The sequence below is a fragment of the Mastigoproctus giganteus genome, chromosome 7 (genome assembly GCF_048544385.1).
Source record: "Mastigoproctus giganteus isolate SK-2022 chromosome 7, ASM4854438v1, whole genome shotgun sequence".
Taxonomy (NCBI): Eukaryota; Metazoa; Arthropoda; class Arachnida; order Uropygi; family Thelyphonidae; genus Mastigoproctus; species Mastigoproctus giganteus.
Window position 1 is genome coordinate 160012468 of NC_143581.1, and position 23210 is coordinate 160035677.

General features: G+C 35.9%; 2 protein-coding genes across 3 annotated transcripts in view; one reads left to right on the forward strand and one right to left on the reverse strand.

Annotated features, from left to right (window-relative positions):
• The window catches only part of LOC150083288 (uncharacterized), an 83246-nt gene extending 75379 nt beyond the window's left edge, over window positions 1-7867 (forward strand). Inside the window, exon 3 of the mRNA XM_090378465.1 lies at window positions 7305-7867. Coding sequence (XP_090234591.1) covers window positions 7305-7867 — 563 coding nt within the window. The remainder of the gene's footprint in view (window positions 1-7304) is intronic.
• The window catches only part of LOC150083289 (phospholysine phosphohistidine inorganic pyrophosphate phosphatase-like), a 193914-nt gene continuing 175469 nt past the window's right edge, over window positions 4766-23210 (reverse strand). For both annotated transcript variants that reach the window (XM_090377151.1, XM_090377150.1), the window contains exon 9: window positions 4766-5598. The gene's annotated coding sequence lies outside the window, so the exon portion shown is untranslated. The remainder of the gene's footprint in view (window positions 5599-23210) is intronic.

Here is a 23210-nt window from a genome sequence, read left to right on the forward strand (position 1 = left end):
TGAGTGACCAACCCACAAGTTCCAGTCAATATCTGGGAAGTTAAAATCCCCCATTATAAGACATTCTGATTTACTGGCCCACTCTATTTCTCTGTACAATTGTTCATTGTACTCATTCAAGTCATTAGGCCTATAACACACTCCTACTCTTATTTTTCCTTTCGCAGTGCTTATCTCACACCAAACTGACTCAACAGAGCACTGTTCATCTATATTAACTGGGTGCACTTCCTTTGATTTTATGTTTTTCTTAATTAACAGCATAACACCCCCTCCCTTTCTGTCCTGTCTATCCTTTCTGTACACATTGTACTCCCCAAATTCCAGTTCTGCATTCCTTATATCTTTGTGACACCACGTCTCTGATATCCCAACAATATCCGCCTTTGATGTCTTGACCAACACTTCAAATTCATCAAATTTATTTACTATACTTCTAGCATTGGTATACATGCAAGCATACATGCTCCTATGCCTATTCCTTGTTACCCTAACACATCCCATGTACCCAACTATTCCATGATGACTGCCATCCGTCCCTGAAATCCCCAACACCCCTCGCTCCAGGTCGCTTCTTATTCTAATAGAAGTTGTGCAAGAATCACCTTCACCTCTGCCTGCGGTTACTGTTAAACTATTAGTCTTTGTATCCCCCCAAACTAGCAGTTTTCCAACCCACCTAACACTGCCTCGATAGCATCAGCAAATATTCTTGCACCCTTTCTATTTAAGTGTATCCCATCCCTGTAGAAGCAAATTCTCCTGTTAACAAGTACAGTCCAGGCTGAAAAAAATTCTACCCCTTGAGCCGTGCACAATCTTTCCAGGGCCGAATTGATCGACAAGGCTCTCATCATGTACTCCCTCCTATCGTGTCTGGGCAGAATTGCAGACACTTTCAAAATTCCCTGACCTTTCCGTATTTGGTGGTCACGGGCTTGAACCCACATAATGTAGCATGTAATAAGTAACAATGTGGTAATAATGTGAATTATTATACTCTTACTTCTTAGATCATGCAGTAGTTTTAATTAAATTTATGATAGAATTATTCCTCAAATTTGCAGCAAACCAAAAAGCTCAAAGTAGCTGGAATTCTTTGGTTTGGGAGAGAACTGCTGATGCTAGTTCTTCAAATTGTAGCCACTCGTGCTACTTGCTGCATCTTTTTTGAAGACATAGTGGGATGTGATACAGCCAATGCTCATGCTCACCACAATGACAGCTACATTGTGTGCTTTGCTTGTAGTGAGTGTCAGAATCTTAGGCATGAAACTGATGTTCTGATGGGCTTACATGAGTGCTTGAGAAACAGTGTTGATTCACTTGAAGAGGTTAAAAGAGGGATCCTTCAAGCACTCAGCTACCCAGCACAATGCTGGAGAATACACTCAGGCAACACAAGACACAACAAGATCTTCCATGGCACAGGAGGTAGATGTGGTCAGTGACTCAACTGTCAGGAAAACAGGATACTTTGTAAAAAAAGGAGAGAGATGAAATAGAACCAGGGTATGTCTGCCTGAGACAAAAGTTAATGACACTGTACTGCAGCTGTCATCTTTTCAGGTCATAAAAAGGTGATAAAGGCAACATGTTGGTACTAATGATATTAAGAGCAGAAGATGTAATTAACAAGTACAGTGCAATGTTGAGAAAAAGTCGTGAGTTAGAATTTAGATTATAAATATCTGCAATTCTGCAGACATGACAGGAAGGAGTACATGGATCAAATACACTTAAATAGAAGGGGTTCAAGAATATTTGCTGATGCTATTCAGGCAGTGTTGGGTGGATTGGAAAACTGCTAATTTGGTGGGGGATACAGACTAATAGTTTAACAGCAGCCACAGAAAGAAGTGTAAATGATTCTCATTGTTTTTAGTGTACTTGCATGTACACTAAAGCATTAGTGTACATGCAAGTATGTACACTAATGCTTTAGTGTATATATATATGTATATATATAATGCTTTAGTGTATATATATATGTATATATATACTTGCATGTACACAAACACTGTGCTGCCACTTTATTAGGTACACCCCTGCTGTGCACACGATGGTTTATCCCACAACGTTGCAAGTCACATGACCACAGTTGTGGATATAGATGTGGCAGAACAAACTTTCTAGTATAGTTAAGCATACAAACCGTAGTAAGAATGGGGAAAAGGAGTGATCTAATGGACTTCGAATGTGGCATGGTAGTACGTGCAAGACATGCTGGACAAAGCATCTCTGAAACAGCAGTTCTCCTGAACTTCTCACGCACCACAGTTTCAGTGGTGTATCGAGAATGGTGCACCGAACAGAAAACATCCTCTCAACGACACTCCTGTGGAAGAAAATCACTTGTTGATGAGAGAGGTCAGAGGAGTATGGCTAGAATTGTGCAAGCAAACAGACGGGCCACAATGTTCCACATCACGTCAGAATACAACATTCAGAATACAACATTGGTGCGCAGAACAAAATATCGCAACAGACCACTAGTCGCACTTTGTTGCAGATGGGCTACAACAGCTGACGGCCACATCGTGTATCTTTGTTATCAATGAAGAACAAGAGAGCATGCTTCCTGTGGGTACAGCAACACCAGCACTGGACTATTGAGGATTGGAAAACAGTTGCTTGGTCTGATGATTTGAAGTTCCTGGTGCATCATGTTGATGGAAGGCTCAGAATTTGGCAAAAACAACATGAATCCATTGACCCGTCATGTCTGATGACTACTGTGCAAGGTGGTTGGGGCAGTGTTATGGGTGTGGGGAATGTTTTCTTGGCACATGTTGGGTCCATTGATTCACGTCTGAATGCCACATCGTACCTAAACATCATCGCTGACCAAGTGCCATATGTTCGTGTTGACAGTTTATCCTCAGTCAGAAGGTTACTTCCAGCAGGATAATGCGCTGGTGCACATAGCCCGAATCACTATGGAATGGTTCCAGGAACATGACAATGACTTTTCTTTGCTGCAGTGGCCCCGCTCAGTCTGCCTGGATCTCAATCCTATTGAACATCTTTGGGATGAGCTAGAAAGGGCTGTTTGTTGCAGGCCCACCTGTGTCGAATCTCAAGGAACTGCATGATACACTCATGTCTCTATTCCTGCACAACATTTTCAGCACTTTGTTCAATCCATGCCTAGACAAATTCAGGCTGTTTTGAAGGCTAAAGGAGGGTCAACATGCTACTAGGTAGGTGTACTAATTAAGTGCAGCACAGTGTATATATATATATACTTGCATGTACACTAATGCTAGGAGCATAAGTAAATAAATTTTATGAATTTGAAAAGCTGGTTAACTTGCTTGTCTGAATTGGACATCGTAGCGATATTAGAGACATGGTGTCATTTGAGTATAAGGAATGTGGAATTTGAATATGGGGAGTACATTGTGTACAGAAATGACAGGAGGGGAGGAGTTATGCCTTAATTTAAGAATCACATAAAATCTAAGGTGTATTCAGTTGATATGGTTGATATATCAGTCTGGTGTGATATTAACACTGGGGAAACAAAAATTAGAGAAGGAATGTGTGGCCTAATGACTGTGATGAATATATAGAATGGTAAGTAAATAATACCAATGTCCTTTGTTTTCTGAAATCTGTTGTTGAAAGCCTTGACATACCAGTGGTATGTCAAGGTGGTACATGATAATTTCCTCCCACTTTATAAAATCCTGTAACCACTAAATTATAACTATTATATATTTACTTATTGGACTATTATTCTTTCATCTTTATGTACTTATCTAACTCTTTTTTGATCACTAAACTAGCTCAAATAGTTTTTTCATTTAATATAAACAACACAAAGAAATATATAACTGTAAGATGTTCTACTGTTATTTAATAACTACTAGGTATTTACTGCCTGCGGAAGTGCAGTAGCACATGCTCTTTGAGTAGACTGGGGTTCAAGTCCCCGACTGCTAAATACGGTTGATCTACCAACCCACACTGGACCAGTGTGGCAGATTATGGTCCATTTCCTTCAGCACGAATTGTTGAGGAGGCTTCCACCATCCTGCAGTGGGTTTGATAATGGCTGCAGTTTACCTTTTTCTTTTTTTTAATTGACTGTAATTGTCTTAAGTGAACAGTCACAATAGATATTTAACTAATCATAATATAAAATTTAAAAATGGCTGAGTATAATACATTGATTAGATTGATGATGATTATATTGTATGACTACAGAGGTAAATAATTAAAGGATATTTTGATTAAAATTAAGTTGCTGAAAATTGGTAAAATTTTACCTCAGAAGTTTTTTCTTTTTTACAGAGAGACTGTCATATCAATACTAAAAACTTACCACATGGGTTGAACTTATTTAATCAGAATTATCTCATTCTTCACATTAAATGCCAATTTTAAATCCTGTTTTATAATTAACCAGATATCCATTGTAACTGTCCACTTAGAAGTTATATATTTCTTTGTCCTGTTTATATTAGTGCAGTTAACTATATGCAAACTGGTCAAGAGAAAGAAATGAAAGAGACATCTTCACATACACCTGAAAAAAAGTATGCCAAAATATCTGTTATAAATATAATACAGGGTGTCCCAAAAGTCACTGTGTATTTTAGTGAAACAGTGTGATTTTCAAATAAATTTCATTACAAGTATAAGTATTCTTTTTTCCTTAAAACATAAGTATTTATAATGTGTCATTATAATTTTTATTAATATTTTAGTGTTTTCTTTTCAGACCCATAATTCATGACAAACGTTTAATAGTGAATTTTTGTTGTAACAACCCCCATCAAAGGAATGAAGTTTTGTGAAATTAGGAAAAGATTTTCAAGGAGATTTCAGAGTGTGGTCCATTAAGCTGCTATTTTTGGATTTGATCGACAAGTTCTGCACATATTGCTCCTTGATGTGGAAAATCTTCATGCAGGTCATGCAACACTTGGATGTGGTAGGGCTTTTTCATCAGGATAGGATGCAAAATTCTGTGAACTGATATCCCACCCTAACTGATAATTTTGAGTCCTCTTAGAAAATTTCTCGAGTTGATTCAATGCTTTCATGTGCTGTCCTTAGGCATCCACAACTCTCCTCGTCATGCACAGACCCAGTTAGCATTAGTAAAGGCACATGATGCAAGAAAGCAAGCTTATATAGCATCAGCCAAAAAAAAAAAAAAACCTTCTGATTTTACCCATCCACTCACTCCAAATGTTTGTCTAGTTCTGGCTTGAATCTATTTAAGCTATCAACTTCTACAATGACAGATGGGAGTTTGTTCCAGCAATCAACTACCCGTTGGCTAAAGGCAAACTTGTGCACATCTATCCTACAACTGTCTTTCCTCAATTTGAATTTATGCCCTCTCGGGCGATTATTCTGAGCAAGAGGAAGAATCCCATCAGCATTGAGCATGCTCAAACCATTCAAAGCTTTATACACCTCATTCAGATCACCTTGCAGGTGTCTAGTCTCCAGACACTGTAATTTGCAAAATTTAAGCCTTTCTTCATAAGAGCAACCCTTTGTTCCATTCACTAATCTTGTTACCCTTCTCTGAACTTGTTCCAGTAGCTCTACATCCTTCTTAAAATGAGACCTCCAGACCTGGAAAGAAAACAAAAAAAATTAATAAAAATTATAATAACATTTCTAACACATTACAAATACCTTTTTTTTATGTAAAAATGAATAAATATATACATGTCATAATGAAATTTATTTGAAAATCACTGTTTTCACCAAAATATGCAGTGACTTTTGGGACACCCTGCGTTGCTTCCTACCCACTGCCATTGTGTGGACACAGACAAAAATGATAAGTGCTTTGTAAAAAAAAAAAAAAAAAATTTCTTTTGCATGGGAAAAACCTGCTGTCTATAATGGAGCACATACTGGTAGGCTAATTACATTGATTTGTTTAGCTAGTGGGAAACTTAGTTATTGTCATCAGATAGGCACTTAACATGATGGCTCTGACCAATAAGCCCTGCATGACCATCTGAAGATATTCAAGTGTCTGTCAATGCCATGTTGATACAGTTAGATACAATTGTCACAGATGGAAAAATTTGGTTTTACCTGTTTGAACTTGTATTGTGCTTTTGTTACAACAAAAGTAAAATTCAAACAGTGGAAGCATTTCACAAATCTACCACCACAGAAATTCAATGAGCAGCCTTCTACTAAAAAAAACCCTAAAAATAGTATTCTGTTATAATAGGGCAATTCTCCTTGTATACCCTTTCCTTGAAGGTAGTGTTACCACTAAAACTGTACATCCTATACACCCATTCTGTATCATGACATTGCACTTCTCCACTGTGCTAGCAATGTCAACATTTCTAACTGACAGCCATATTGAGTTTCTTCCATTGCTTCCTAAGCAAAATGAAGGAGATCCTATTGCTAATCAGAAATTTGAAAATTATACAGCTCTTGGTTTCATTAGTTATCAATCAGATCAACACACTGGAATGACTAATTTTCCAAAACTTATAGACAGGTGTCAAGCGATGAGAATTGTGGGTTTGTAAAGTGGAACAGTTTGCTGAAAAGTAATGTACATTACTCTTCTCTTTTACGTTGAAGATAAAAACCAGTATTGGCCACTACTAATTTCTGAAGACAGAATTCCAAACCAGAAATTCCAGCATTTAATTTTATATTTGGGACCCTTTAAGATAAGAATGTAAATTTTTATCCTGACTGGAAAATATAAACTAATTTAATTTTTATCGCTTGGGAAAGTATTTCCTTCGACTTATCCAAGTTAATATTACCCTTTTCTATATTAGTGTCATTAAAACTTTTGAATGTGTTTTTTTTTTTTTTTTTTTTTTTTTCCAATTGTGACATCCAATATATGTATTTGATCGGTATCAAAACAAATGTAATGGTTTAACTGAGGGTATCTAAGCTCTCTGTCATTTCTGTAATTAAAAAAAATGGCAGTAAAATGTGCAGGGTTCACAATGTAATCAACATACTTATTATCACATAATGTGTTGATAAACTTATATTACTTCTCAATAGTAACAGTAGTAAGAATTCTGTATATCAGAATATTCTGTGCAAGGTTTTCAATCCCACTAGTTTGGCAGCAATTAAACTTCACGAAGCATGTGTTTATATCTACAAAATGTCTCTAAAAGCAAATAATAATTATTCAAGGCAATATTAATAATACTTAAAATATTTCATTATTAGTATTTGCTTATAGTTCTCAGACCATTTGCAAAGCATGTATTAATAAGTAAGCAACCAAACTATGTTTACAAATGTGTCATCTTTCACGTTGTTTCTTTTTTCAGATACTGAAAACATCAACACCCTTATAGACAAAATATTGGCTGCCTTTAGACATGACCCAGAAATAGTAAAAAAGTTGGACCCTCTTCGTGTAGAAGACATTAACATATCAGATTTTCACACTTCAAATGGAATTATTTTTGGCCTTTCTGGTCTTTACAGGAATGGAAATGCTACGATATCAGAAGATCCTAGTGGAAACATAACATTATCAACTGGTTTAGTTATAAAGGGAATCACATTCAAAGCAAACTATAGGGCAAAAAAGTGGCTCATTTCTATTTCAGGAGGGCTGGAAGCTGTGGTTGATGAGGTGGCTGCTTCGGCCTCTATTACTGCTAATCCTGATAATCATAAAATGACACTTGGTGAATTCAAAATAACAAGTTTTATTAGATTTAGAATCACTAAAATTACAGGTCTCTCCTTTCTTTTTAATTGGGTTTTGAAAATAATAGCTAATAATATATTAAAACATTATACTAGCAAGATTATAAATATTCTAGAAACTACTGGCCGGGAGAAGTTAGCAGAATTTCTTTCCAAGTTCAAGTTTCCAATTTAAGTGTCTATAATATATAGATTGTATGTACATACTGCCTTTTTAATAAATTAACTATTCTAAGATACTATAACTGAAGAACTCTTGAATTTAATTCATAATTTTCAGTATGAATCCCAAAATATTTACTATTCCTCCTGAATCATCACCCTGTATATATATATATATATATACACAGCCAACTCCCATACAACATGGTACTTCTACACACAGCTTTGCTCTAACATGATTGATAAATTGTGGCAATCCTCTTGCAACATGGTACTTATATAAATGGCGCATAACACTGTATTTTTGAGCTTTTTTGCACGAACTTTGCTATTATGTTGGATGCAATTTTTCAACATTTCCATTCATTTTTGTGAATCTTCATTGTTGACTTACTAGTCGTTATGCAAAAAAAAAAAAAAAATTACTGGGAAATCCCCATATTTTAAAATTCAAATTGTCTTACAAAAGGGGAAAAGGTATCATACGCTAAAAACAGTTTATATTGAAATGAAGCAATAATCCGGACCATAAAGAAAAATGAGCAGAAAATTAGAACTGCTATTGCTGCAAGATCTTTCATTTCTGCAAATATGACAGCTCTTCCCCGAGCACCAATAATTGAGAAAATGGAAAAAGCACTGAGTTTTTAGATTGACGATAGCAGTAAATAACGAATCCCATTAGACGGCAATGTAATTAAACAAAAGGCAGTAAAAAATTATAACCATTTAAAACAAAATGGAGAATCTCATTTTAATCCAGAGTTTGTTGCCAGTAAAGGTTGGTTTGAGCGATTTAAAAATCGCTTCTCATTACAAAACATAAGAATTCAAGGGTGCATAGGCTGATAATGAAGCTGCCAAGAGGTATGCAGAGGAATTTCAAAAAATTATTGAAGAGCATAGATACACACCACATCAAGTTTTCAATACCAATGAGACAGGTCTTTGGTGGAAAAAATGCCCACCCAACAGAATGTTTATTTAAAAAAAAAAAAAGAGAAAACTGCACCAGGTTTTAAAGCAACAAAAGATTGTGTAACATTACTTCTGTGCAGTAATGCATCAGGAGATTACATGATAAAACCTATTCTAGTTTATATATCCTCTAATCCTCGTGCAACGAAAGGTGTAAATAAAAATGTGTGACTGGTATATTGGAAAGCAAATAAAAAAGCTTGGGTAACTGCTGATTTATTTAAAGAATTGTTTCTAAATTGTTTTGTGCCAGCTGTGGAAAACTATTTAAGGTGGAAGAATCTAAATTTCAAAGTTTTATTATATTGGATAATGTGTCAGGCCATCCCAAACATTGAAGTAATGTTCCTAATACAACATCTTTAATTCAGCCATGAGATCAAGGCATTATATCTACCTTTAAAATTCATTACATTAGAAAATCGTTACAATGGATTTTGGAAAAAATTGATTCCGAAGTGATGGAAGCATGGAAACGTTTTTCAACTGTGGACTGTATCGGAATCATAGGTTTATCGCCCAAAGAAATAAAACTGTCAACATTAAATATGTGTTGGAAAAATGTATGGCCAGAGTCAGTTCATTCAGAAAATATGGTCAAACTGTCAGAAAATGGAACCGGTGCAATAGTAGAACTTGCTAAATCAGTAGGAGCGGAAGGTTTTGATGATATGACTACTGAAGACATTCAAGAATTACTGGTAGAAAAAGAGGCTGGCAAAATGGATTTTGTGGAAATGATAGTGTTAAACCAAATAAATTCACAGGATGATAGCGCAGATAAATTCTGAAGTTTCAAGGCATAAACTTAGCTGAGACGATTAGAATCTTATTTTTTGAATACAGATCTTTCAACTGAAAGGAGAACAAAGTTCAAAAGGGAGCTTCAAAAATGCTTAGCTCCATACCATGAAATTTACAAAGATCTTTCAAGCAAAAGCAAACAAACCCAGATTACTGTTTTTAAAGAGAGCAGAAGATAATCTAGATGCTGCAGTAGAAAGTTCAGAAGCTGAAGATATTCTGCAACAGAGAAAATGTTCTTGTTTGACTGTGCTTAGCAGTGATGAAGAGGAAGAAAATTAAATGAACATATTTTATCTGACATTTATGTATCACAGTTTATAAGACATTTGTTCGGTTATCACTATTTTTAATAAAAATTAAGTTTCTGATAGTTATAAAATAAAGGCGTGCTTTTGGAACGTAACCCCCTTTTTGTACTGGTTCTTAATCCTATATAACACAGTTTCTCACTACATGAGATTTTATAGGAACCTAACTACCATGTTATATAACAAAATGCAATATGATTACTTATGTTAAGGTAAAGCTACATTGACAACTGCTAATGCCATTAAATAATTGAACATTACATGATTGTTGCATATTTATTGATATAATTAAAACTATTATGCTGTTGAAATTATTTGAGTAATAACCTATAATACGTGCTATAGCTAAACTGTAAATTGTGTTCATGTACTAGCACAGGCCGGGGCAAACTATGGCCCACGAGCTTTAATTGTATTTCGAAAAAAGTTTATTTATTTTATGCCTTTTGCGACGCCTTCTTGAAAAATAAATTTGTATATGTAATACATTATAGAATTTGTCGACTTGTAAATTGTTTTATCATCTCTGTATTGTTCAAATTGAGATAGAATTTGAAATTGTGCGCGAACCGGAGCGAGCGCTTTTATAATGGTATAATTTGCGATTATAAACTAACCGCGTGAAACTACGGTAACAGACAACCGGTGATGACGACAACGGCTTTGCTGCGGTGGCGGAGTAATAGGATAGGACTGCTGACCGGCCGCAGTTCCAATTTGTTTTCTCTGACGGTCAACCTGCAGTTAGTTATCTTTGGTTATTATCTTGGTGCCAGTAGCGATAAAAATAATATTTATGCCCTTTTAAAAATGAATAAAAAACGAAAAATTCAACAAGAGCATTGTGTCTTCAATGAAGAGTGGAACACGAAATAGTTTTTTGCGAACATAAATAACAAGACTATTTGTCTCATCTGCCGGAGAGTGTCTCAGTACAAGTTGAAAGAGTACAATATTAAAAGATATTTCATTACTAAACATTCCGAATAGGGTGCCAATTTAACTCCAGAAGCGAGAAAGAAAATTGCTGCTGGATTGATTCAAAATTTATCTAGACAACAAAATGTGAAAAAATGTGTTTACGCAGCTAACTAAGGAACAAGAAGCTACTGTAGAGGTAAGTTTTGTTATTTCTCATATAATTGCAAAAAGCAACAAGCCTTTTTCTCATGGAGACTATATTAAAGAATGTATGACTGAAGCTTGTGAAATTATATGTCCTGACATTAAACACAAATTTGAGAATATAAGTTTATCTCGGCGAACCGTAATAAGAAGAACTGAATGTATCGATACAAATTTGAATGAGCAATTATTATCAGTATTAGAATCCATAACATGGTACTTGATAGCTATCGACGAAAGTAACGATCAAAAGAATACTGCGCAGTTATTAATTTTCATACGTGGATGTACCTCTAATTTTGAAATTATTGAAGAGCTTCTTTCAATGGAATCTCTTAAAGACCAAACAACGGGCTGATATATTTGAAAAATGCTTAACAAGATATAATTTACAATGGAACAAAATGGTAAGTGTAACAACTGATGGAGCACCAAGTTTGACAGGTAAAAATGTTGGAGCGTTAAAGAAAATTCAGGATAAAATTTGTGAAAATTATGCTGATTATAATTTAATTACACATCAACAAGTATTATGTAAAAATGTGCTAAAAGTTGAACATGTCACATCTTGTATTATTAAACTAGTAAATTTAATAAGATCGAGGGGCCTGAAACATAGACAATTCGTTAATTTTCTTCAAGATATTGAATTCGAGTACACAGATATTCCTTATCATAGCCAAATTTGATGGCTTAGCTTAGGAAAAGTTCTTCAACGAGTATGGGATCTTAAAGATGACATCATTCTATTTTTAAAACTGAAAAATATTATGGATTTCCCGAATTAACTGATAACTGGATTTGTGATTTTGTGTTTACCCTGGACATCGTGACACACTTAAATACTTTCAACACTGTGTTACAAGGGAAAAATTTATACGCCCATGATATGGTAAAAAGTTTGAATGGATTTCAATTAAAACTCCAGTTGTTCTTTCGACATTTATTGATTAACAAGGTAGACCACTTTCCAACCATGAAGTTTCTGAAGGTTCCAGAAAATAAATTTGAAAAATATTGTGAAATTATCAACACGCTGAATGATGACTTTTCACAAAGATTTGGCGACTTCCGAAAAATTGAGACAAGTTTGGCAATAGTGTGCGACCCATTTTCATTAGAAATTGATAGTGCACTGAGTGAACTACAACTTCAGATTATAAATCTGCAGTGTGATACCACCGTAAATTTTGCAATACTCTTTAATTTGGACAAATTCTACAAACTTAAAAGATTTTGCCCAAAAATGTTGGTTATTTTTGGATCAACCTACATATGTGAGCAAACATTTTCCATCATCAATCTAAATAAAAATTCTTTATGATCAAGCATCACAAATGAACATTTACAAGCAGTTTTAAGAATCCCAACTACAAAATTAACACCCAAAATTAAAAAGATGTAAAACAGTTCCATTCATCTCATTAAATTCTTGGTTGTTAGAGAATAATTTTTTTTTTATGTTATATTTCTTCATGATAACAAATAATATATATCTAAAAATAGTATTTTATGTGTGGCCCGCCTTCTCTTTGAATTCCTAATGTGGCCCTTCAGCCAAAAAGTTTGCCCAGGCCTGTACTAGCATGTCTAATGCACCAATTACTTATATGCAGCTAAGGGTAATAGTGAAGAAGGGCAAAGAGAATTTAAAGCTAACATTAACAAAATAAATACCAGATTAATATTTAAATTTACTACCTTCTAATTACAGCCTGTATACATTGATGGGCACTCAACAGGGACCAAGACCCATCAAGGTACAAGTGAAAGCAATCAGCAATATACTATCTGTTTCTTAATAGATACAGAATTTTATAGGGAAGTATGGTGACTAAATCAACTCCCCAATATCAACTGGGGAGTTGATTTAGTTGTAAACTGGAAATAATGGACTCTTGGTCCAACAGATAGTGGCACAATTTATTAAAATCATAGAATTAACCTGAAGACATCCTTACCCATTGTGCAGCTGAATAAGAAAAGACCATGTGCGTTTATTGTCTTGCCAATATGTGTATGCTACAGTGTCCTCTAGCTATATTTATGTTTAGGTTAGTATTATGTGATATAATGGGAGAAAAAAAAATAAATAAAATTTAAGTACAGTAGAGCCCCAATTATTCGAGCTAATGTGGACCAAGAACAGCTTGGATACGGTCAAACTCGGTTAACACGAAAAATTTTCGTATACTGACCTTGCGACAATGTTCCCCTCCCCTCCAGGATCTCCCTCATTCCTGCCATTAAGGAAGTATATGTACATATACTTCACACACACACTAAGTATATGTACAAGCCTCCACTGAGCAAAGTGCCAGTGTTTCACCAGATGTGAATCATCTACCACCTAGAATTGCCTAGTGTCACAGAGGGGCAAGCATTGCTCTGTGTGATGTGGATGCCACAATCAACCTCAGGTCACAGTGGTTCACACTTGGGTGATCAACCTCCGGTATAACAGGTGCAGTATTTCACACTGTTTATTGGTGGTGGGGTATACCCAGGGTTACTAACAGTCACCCTGGGTACACCCATCACCATGAAAGTGCTACTTCAACAGAAGATTTGGCTGTCACAGAATGACCACATCACTAAAATTTGACTAAATGGGATCTGAATATGAGCATTTTAATCTCCCATATAGCAAGCTCTAGTCTGTCTTACCTGGAAGAATGTCTGTGATGAGCTTCAGGATAAATAAATTTATTGTATTTACATGCAACCACACAACTTTAAGGAGAGACAGCATTAAAAATATAAGTTATGTTCCAAACACTCAATGAGTTTATTCACATGTAGTTTTATATTTGCCAGGATAATACCATAAAACAATATCATACAATCTGGATATATTCAATTCATTATAAATATAAAATTGATCTGTTTTAGCAATTCTAAATAATTAACTCCCAAGAACTGGTTTATTATATAGTACAGATCCAGGTATATAGCATTCAATAAACTGATATATTTGAATGAACTCATCTACTCCAGATAAATTAATAATAATGCAAATTTGCCATTTAGGAAAAATAGGATGTTTTAACTGAGACTTAAGTTGAACTCTAAAGCCTGTTACTGGCTTTCAAGTTAGCAAACTTCAGCATCAAATATTCTATTCCTAAGGTTTGTCTAACGTTGGCTTTACTAGAAGTATCCTACATTTGAGGGACTTAGTTTAATATTGATAGTGCATACAGATCTTTAAATAACAGACCTGTCTTTAAGAGCCAAGAAACAGTATACTGTCAAGCATATTAATACATGCTGATACTGTATCTTCTATTCATAAGGTTGTAAGTTCAGTCAAATATAAACAATTTCTTTTTGAATGTCTGTTGAAGATTACACCTCCATGGTATCAATGAGAGAAAGGATGTGGGGTTGTGAGATATAGTAGGTTCCATCAATAACACAATCTAGGTTGCGACTCAACTTCTTTCATTCATGAAGAGAAACATTTGAATTTTAGTGGCATGTAGCAGTCGATGTCATTCACTTCAAATCTAGATCATATTCTGAAAGCATTTCCAATACTTTAGAAATTTAACTTAAAGCCCCATAAAGAAATGTCTTTGTGGAGTTTCTCTCAAGAGAAAACTTTTAAACATTGTCATTATCATTTCCCTATAGATAATTAAGGTTCTCTAATGCTTGGATATTAGAGAGTATTAGAGCTGGAAAAGGAATTAGAAAATGTTAATTGGAATATCATTGGTTTGGCTGAAACAAGAAGAAGAAATGAATCACTTATAAGTTTATCAAGTGGAAATCTGCTGTACACCAATGGAAACAGTGAAAGGAGTGAAGGTGGAGTTGGGTTTCTGGTCCATAAAGATTTTAAAAACAACATTTTGGAATTCAAAAGTATATCACCAAGGGTGTCAAGACTAATACTCAAGATTTCTAAGAGGTACAAGCTAAAGATTATAATGATTTATGCACCAACATCGAGCCATGATGATGAAGAGGTTGAAGAAATGTACACCGAAATTGAGAGTCTTCTAGATGAGCAGAAAACCCACTACACTATTATTATGGGAGACTTCAATGCTAAGGTTGGTAAAAAAGACAAAAAAAGTGCAGAAAGGGGAATTATAGGAAATTTTGGAATTGGTGAAAGAAATGAAAGACTTGTGGAATTTGCAGAATCTCAAGGACTGTCAGTAATGAACACTTTTTTCAAGAAAAGGGTGAACAGAAAGTGGACATGGAAAAGTCCGAATGGATTAACTACTAATGAAATCAACTTCATCCTCACTAACGGAAGATATATTGTGAATGATGTTACCGTCCTAAATAAGGTAAATGTTGGAAGTGATCACAGAATAGTAAGATGTACACTTGATATAGATGTAGGAAAGGAAAGGAAAAAACTGACTCGAGTAAATAATACAAAGGTCTTTGAGATAACAGAAGAGAGAAAAAGCAGTATGTACTGGAACTTAAGAACAAGTTTGAGCTTCTGCAGACTGCTCAGGACCAAGATATCGACGAGGAATATTACAACTTTTTGAAAGTGATAAAGCCCAAGAAACCTATAGGGAAAAAGAAATCCAAAGAAGAAAAAATTAGTCAAGAAACACTTGTCATGATGAACCAAAGACGACAAATGAAAAGCAAGAAAAACACTGACAGGGAGAAAATTGAGTATACTGAGTTATGCAAAGCCATTAGAAAGAGACTCAGAGAGGACATAAGAAGATTTAACACAAGAAAAGTAGAACAAGCATTAAGGGAAAACAAAGGATTTAAATCAGCAGCCATGAGCAGAAAGACAAATGATACTGAAAGTGAAGAATAGCGATGGTGTACTTATAAACAGCAGAGAAGGCATAATTCAAATAGCAGAAGACTACTATAGAGAATTATACAAGAGCAGGGAATGATGCCAACAGTGAGGAAGATGGATTGCAAAGTAGCAACACATACGACATACCCGATATTCTTCCTGATGAGGTAGAACATGCATTGAAGAAAATGATGAATCAGAAAGCCCCGTGGGAAGATGAAGTTACTGTAGAGTTGTTAAAATGGGGAGGAAGAGACATAACACAAAAACTGGCAAGACTCTTCACAAAGTGCATTATAAAAGGTGTGACGCCTAAGCAGTGGAATAATGCAATCATAGTTTTGCTGCATAAGAAAGGAGATAAATCAGAAATTGGAAATTATAGACCAATTAGCTTGTTATCCCACATCTACAAGTTGTTCACAAGGGTCATTACTAACAGATTAGAAAGAATACTTGATGAGAATCAACTGAAACAGCAAGCTGGCTTTAGGACAGGATTCTCAACTATGGATCACCTTCACGTAATATCACAGCTAATGGAGAAAGCAAATGAATATAAAACACCATTATGCCTGGCATTTGTGGATTATGAAAAGGCATTTGACTCCATACAGCATAAGTCAATGTTTCGGGCACTAGAAAGACAAGGCATAGATACCTCATATATTATGATTTGGAAGAAAATATATGAGAGTGCTACCTCCTTTATTAGACTAGACAAAGACAGTAGCAAATTTAAAACGAGAAAGGAGTTCGACAAAGAGACACAATATCTCTGAAGCTGTTTACTCCTGCATTTGAGGAAGCTTTCAGAAGATTAGACTGGTCGCAGAAAGGAGTCAATGTGAACGGAGAGTACCTAAACCATTTACGATTTGCAGATGACATTGTGGTTATAAGCCACGATCCCAAAGAATTAGAGGAAAATCTTAATCAGTTATGCACGGTTAGTAAGGATTTTGGACTAAAGATGAATACAGCTAAAACAAAAGTAATGATGAACAAGAATGCCAAAGAAAGGGAAATAATGATTGAAGGTGGAATCATACACTTATCTGGGACAAGTTATTAGCTGTAATAGTGATAAATGGCTGGAAGTGAAGAGAAGAATAAATTTTGGATGGATAGCATTCAGGAAGTATAGTCACATACTGAAGAGCAATATCCCTGTTTGTCTGAAACTTAAAATAATGAACCAATGTATACTCCCCACCATGACTTATGGAAGTGAAACTTGGGCACTCACCAAAAGAATGGAAGAGAAGCTGAGAACTACACATTGAAGAATGGAACGAATTATACTGGGAATCAGACTGTTAGATAAAAACAGAAACACACGGATTAGGCAGCAAACTCAAGTAAAGGACATTCTTATCAAAACTAAAGAACTAAAATGGTCTTGGGCAGGACACATAGCTCGAAGACATGATGACAGATGGACTAAGAAAATAACAGAATGGTACCCAAGAGGAGCTAGAAGAAAACCTGGAAGACAAAGGCGGAGATGGATAGATGAAATTCATGAGGTTTTGGGTAGCAAATGGATGGCCAGTGCTGAAAACAGAAGGAACTGGAAAGTTGCTGGAGAGGCCTTCATCCTGCAGTGGATTGAAAATGGCTGATGATGATGACTGATTGCAGGTTAACAGATCCGTCAGTTGACTGCTGGCAGCCGTTAATCATTACCAGCAGCACAAAGCACATGTACCACGAGAACTGACAGTTCATTAGATTGTGGTTCTACCACATAGAGGTAAAAAATATATTCTTTATAATTATCTCTCTATACATTAAAAACATTTTCCTCCTAGTGATATTTATTCAAGCCAATGGGAGAAGAGGGCAAAGCAATTAAGTCAATACAAATGCACAGGTAAATAATTACATAGATCATTTCCTAATTAGATTTCGATCAGTGCGTTATAATGTAGTAGTAGTGGTGGTGGCATGTGATGCAAGAAAGCAAGCATATATGCGTTTGCAGCATCAGTCAAAAAAAAAAAAAAAAATATTACAAAACACTCCCCTTTAAATATTTGTCCAGTTCCTCCTTAAATTTATTTAACCTATCAACTTCCACGACAGATGGAAGTTTGTTCCAGCAATTAACCACCTGGCTAAAGGAAAATTTCCGCACAATCTATTCTATATCTGTCCTTCCTCAATTTATGCCTCCTTAGGTTCGTAATCTGAACAAGTGGAAGAATCCCATCAGAATTCAGCGTGCTCAACCCATTCAAGGCCTTATACACCTCAATCAGATCACCTCACAGGTGCCTAGTCTCCAGCTGCTGCAATTTGCAGAACCTAAGCATCTTCTTGTAAGAGTATCCCTTCATTCCCCTCACCAATCTTGTTGCCCTTCTCTATACACACTCAAGCAAATCTACATACTTCCTAAAATAAGGCCTGCACACAGTATTCAAGGCGTGGCCTGACCATTGCCTTATACAGAGGGACCTCCTTTTCCCTGCTAACAAAATTCCCGTATATCATTGACAACACCCCATGACCTGCTCTGGCAGCCTGTCTGTATTGCTCAGAAATCTTCATATCTGACTGCACAATTACTGCCAGGTCTTTTTCATTTTCTACCTCCTTAAGTGTAGTACCACACAGTTGGTACGTTTCTTTGGGGTTACTTCTACCCATATACAGTACTTTGCATTTTTCAATGTTAAATTTCAGTTGTCACTTCTCAGTCCATCTGCCCAAATTTTCTAGATCCTGCTGCAGTAACACACTGCCATTACTGTCATTAACAACCCTGCCAACCTTTGTATCATCTGCAAACTTCGATACTAAGCCTGATATACATTTATCAATATCATTGATAAATATACAAAACAGCAGTGGACCCAACACCGAACCCTGTGGGACTCCACTAATAACATTAGTCCATGAAGAGCAGCACCCATTGATTACCACCCTCTGTCTTCTCCCACTCAACCATCCTTTTATCCATTGTAGCAACTTATCCTTAATACCATTCTGCTCCAATTTGTACAGTAGTCTTCCATGCGCAACAGTGTCAAAAGCTTTCCTGAAATCCAAGTATATGATATCAAAATTATTTTTTGTATCCAGTTCCTTTGTAACCACATCATAATAACCAATCAGATTTTCAGACAAGACTTTCCCTTAACAAACTCATGCTGTGTCTGAATTATTGCTGCAGTCTTGTCTAGATGATCCTGCAATGCATCTTTAACCAGTGATTCCATTATTTTACCTGGAACAGACGTTAAACTAACAGGTCTGTAATTACTCGTGTCACCCTTCGATCCGCCTCTGTGAATTGGGGACACATTTGCACATCTCCAGTCCATGGGGACCTTCCCTGAGTCCAAGGATGCTCTCATAATTATGGCTAAGGGTTTGCCTACTTCCTTTGCTGCCTCCGTTAATATAACTGGATAGATCCCATCCACCCCAGGTGCCTTTCTTATGTTTAACTTCAACAATTTCTGCCCCAATTTCAATCATGCCTTCTTGCAGGTACTACAGTTTACAGAACTGAAGTCTTTTGTGGTAAGAGTAATCCCTGTTGTGCCTTTGACTAACCTGGTTGCTCTTCTCTGCACCTATTCCAACAGATCCACCTCCTTCTTAAATTGTGAGGCTTCCAGACCTGGATGCAGTATTAAAGATGTGGCCTAGCCATCGCTTCATACAATGAGATAATCACCACCAATTTTAAACACACACACCAACCGTTTATGACTGATTGAATAATGAAATAAAATAAAATTAAATGATAGAAAAGACTAAAATAATATTTACAAAAAACTTTTAATTATTTACAAAAAACTAAACTATAACAAAAATAAAATAAGTAAATAAGTTAAAATGCATTAAAATATAAATATAAAAGCGATAAAAAGACGATAAAAAACACTATTAGAGCTTTCGGAGGTGTCTGCCTCCTTCCCCAGTAATAGTGAGACTTAAGCGACACATCCTTTAATACCAGGTTCGTGGCACACGTGGATGACCAGGCGCATACTCAGCATTCCTTTCACTTGTACCAGAACCGGAAGTGGTCTGGAGACGTGGAAAATTAAAACGTTTATCTCTGGCCAAAACCACCGCCTCAAAAAGGGGGTGATGCCTAACTCCCCTGTCTCTGTTCATACTATTGTTACCAGAGGATCCAATCCACAGACTTTCCAGCCACTGCGGTCCCAGTATCTATGCGCCCGGTCAATTATTTTTAACTATTATTATTATTTTATTTTTGTTATAGTTTAGTTTTTTGTAAATAATTAAAAGTTTTTTGTAAATATTATTTTACAGTCTTTTCTATCATTTTATTTTATTTTATTTCATTATTCAATCAGTCATAAACGGTTGGTGTGTGTGTTTAAACTTGGTGGTATGAATAATCCCAACTTCAGAGGCCTTATTGCAGATAGAGATAATCACCACTTTGTTCTCAGTTATTACAAAATCATTACGCACCCTGTTACAATTTGATAACCTTGTGGCATTTTCAAACCTTAGTAACTCCTCATGTGTGAATGTAGATGCAAAATACTCATTCAGTTCTTTGCTATCTGAGCAGGATCATCAACAGTCAAATCATCGATATCAAGTGGAACAATCACATTCATCCCCTTTCTTTTAGAGTTTATATAGGTAAAGAAATCCTTGCTGTTTTTCTTAGCATCCTTTGCCAAAGATTTCTTGTAATCTGCCTTCGCCTGCCTAACCTCCTTTATGACTTGATTACAGGCTAGCTTATATATATCATAGGCTTCTGTGTCGCCTGATAATTTATATGCATCCCATGCATTTTTCTTCTCTGTCATGAGTATCATTAGTTCATTTGACAACCATTTAGGCCTAAGGCCTAAACCTTGAACGATATTTCTTAATAGGTATGAAACGTTTAGTAGCTCCCACTATTAATTCCTTGAATGCTTCCCACTTAGAATTTGCTGTTGGTAACATCATCATATGGTCCCACTGTACAGAATTCAAAAACTGTCTGTACTCACCTTTATGGAAGCAAAAACTCTTTCCTTTACCCCTGATGGTAATTATATCTTTAAGTAAATCCCACATCAGTACACTGTGATCACTGCCACCTAGTGGTTCCTTTATCTGCAAATTCTTAATACACGAATGATCACTGCTGATAACAAGATCAAGAGTATTACCATCTCTGGTTGCCTCTCGAACATGCTGCTGCAGAAAACAGTCATCCAATAAATGCACAAAATCTTACTAGTGTGCGAGTGATCAACCCATACATTCCAGTCTATATCTGGGAAGTTAAAATCCCCCATTATAAGACATTCTGATTTACTAGCCCACTCTATTTCTCTGTACAATTGTTCATTGTACTTATTCGAGTCATTAGGCCTATAACACACTCCTACTCTTATTTTTATATGTTAGTATATTAGTATAATGTTATTATTATTATTATACAAATAATAACATCATACAATACAAAACTATACAAATATTACAAAAAACTAAAATATTTACAAAATATTAAACTATTAACAATCATACCTCTACGTCGGTGAACATTACATGGAAGGAGCCCAAAAATGGTTACTGGGCAGACACTGCTGTTGACAATGTAGAGTGCATACTTGGGATGCATGACAACGTTTGTCGCATTGAAAGACACCTGCCTTCATAACATTCACCAACTTCATTCATGAAGTTGGTGAATGTTGGCAAACTAAACTCGTGCATGAGTTTAGTATTTTGTAAATATTTTAAATATTCATATAGTTTGTAAATATTTAGTCTTGCTCTTTCGGATGCAATAAAATTCCTCACACATCATGGAACCCGAAGCAAAAGGCCATTTCCTAAGTGACCTATATAAACGCAGGTAGATAATTACATACCTATGGCAAATGTAAACTAGTCTGTAATCAAGTCACAACGAAGGTTAGGCAGGCAAAGGCAGATTACGAAAAATCCTTGGCAAAGGATGCAAAAAAAAACAGCAAAGAGTTCTTTACTTATGTAAACTCTAGAAGGAAAAGGATGAATCAGATTGGACCTTTAACAAAGATGGGTTGACTATTGATGATCATGCTCAGGTAGCTGATAAACTGAATGAGTATTTTGCATTCATACATGAGGAGTTATTCAATGAGGGGAGTGCCAGAAGTTTATCAAACTCTAACAGGGAGCTAAGTGATTTTGTAATAACTGAGAGCAAAGTGGAGGAGAATTGTTGAAGTTAAACATAAAAAAAGCACCTAAGGTAGACTGTATCAGTTATATTAAAGAAGGCAGCAAAGGAAGTAAGCAAACTATTAGCCATAATTATGAGAGCGTCCTTGGACTCAGGGGAGGTCTCCACGGACTGGAGGTGTGCAAATGTATCACCAATTCACAAAGGAGGTTCAAAAGGTGACAGAAATAACTATAGACCTGTTAGTTTAACTTGTGTTATGGGGAAAATAATGGATTCACTAGTTAAAGAAGCATTACAGGATCATCTAGACAAGAATGCAGTAATAATTAAGACAGCATGGGTTTGTTAAAGGGAGGTCTTGTCTGACCAATTTGATTGAATACTATGATGTGGTTCACAAAAGAACTGAATGCCAAAAATAATTTTGATATCTTATACTTGGATTTCAGGAAAGCTTTTGATACTGTTGCACATGGAAGACTGCTGTACAAATTGGGGAGGTATGGCATTACGGGTAAGTTTCTACAATGGATAAAGGGATGGTTGAGTAGCAGACGACAGAGTGGTAATCAATGGACACTGCTCTTCGTGGACAAATGTTATTAGTGGAGTTCCCCAGGGTTAGGGCTTGGTGTTGGGCCCATTGTTGTTTTGTGTATTTATCAATGATATGAGTATATCAGGTTTAATGTTCAAGTTTGCAGATGATACAAAGGTTGGTAAAGTTGTTAACGACAGTAATGACAGTATGCTACTCCAACTGGATCTAGTTAAGTTAGGCAAATGGGCTGAGAAATGGCAACGGAAGTTTTACATTGACAAATGCAAAGTACTGCATATGGGTAGCAATAACTGAAGAGAAACGTGCCAACTGGGTTGTACTAAACCAGGAAAGTGGAAAGTGAAAAAGACCTGGGGGTAATTGTGCAGTCAAATATGAAGTTCTCTTAGCACCGCTAAGGTCATGGAGTTTTGTCAATGATATATAGGAATTTGTTGGCAGAGTCAAGGAGGTGATTATCCCTTTGTATAAGGCAATGGTCAGGCGACACTGTGATTACTTTGTGCTGGTCTGGAGGCCTCATTTTAGGAAGGATTTAGAGTTGCTAGAACGAGTACAAAGAAGGGCAACAAGATTGGTGAGGGAAACAAAGGGGTGCTCTTACCAAGA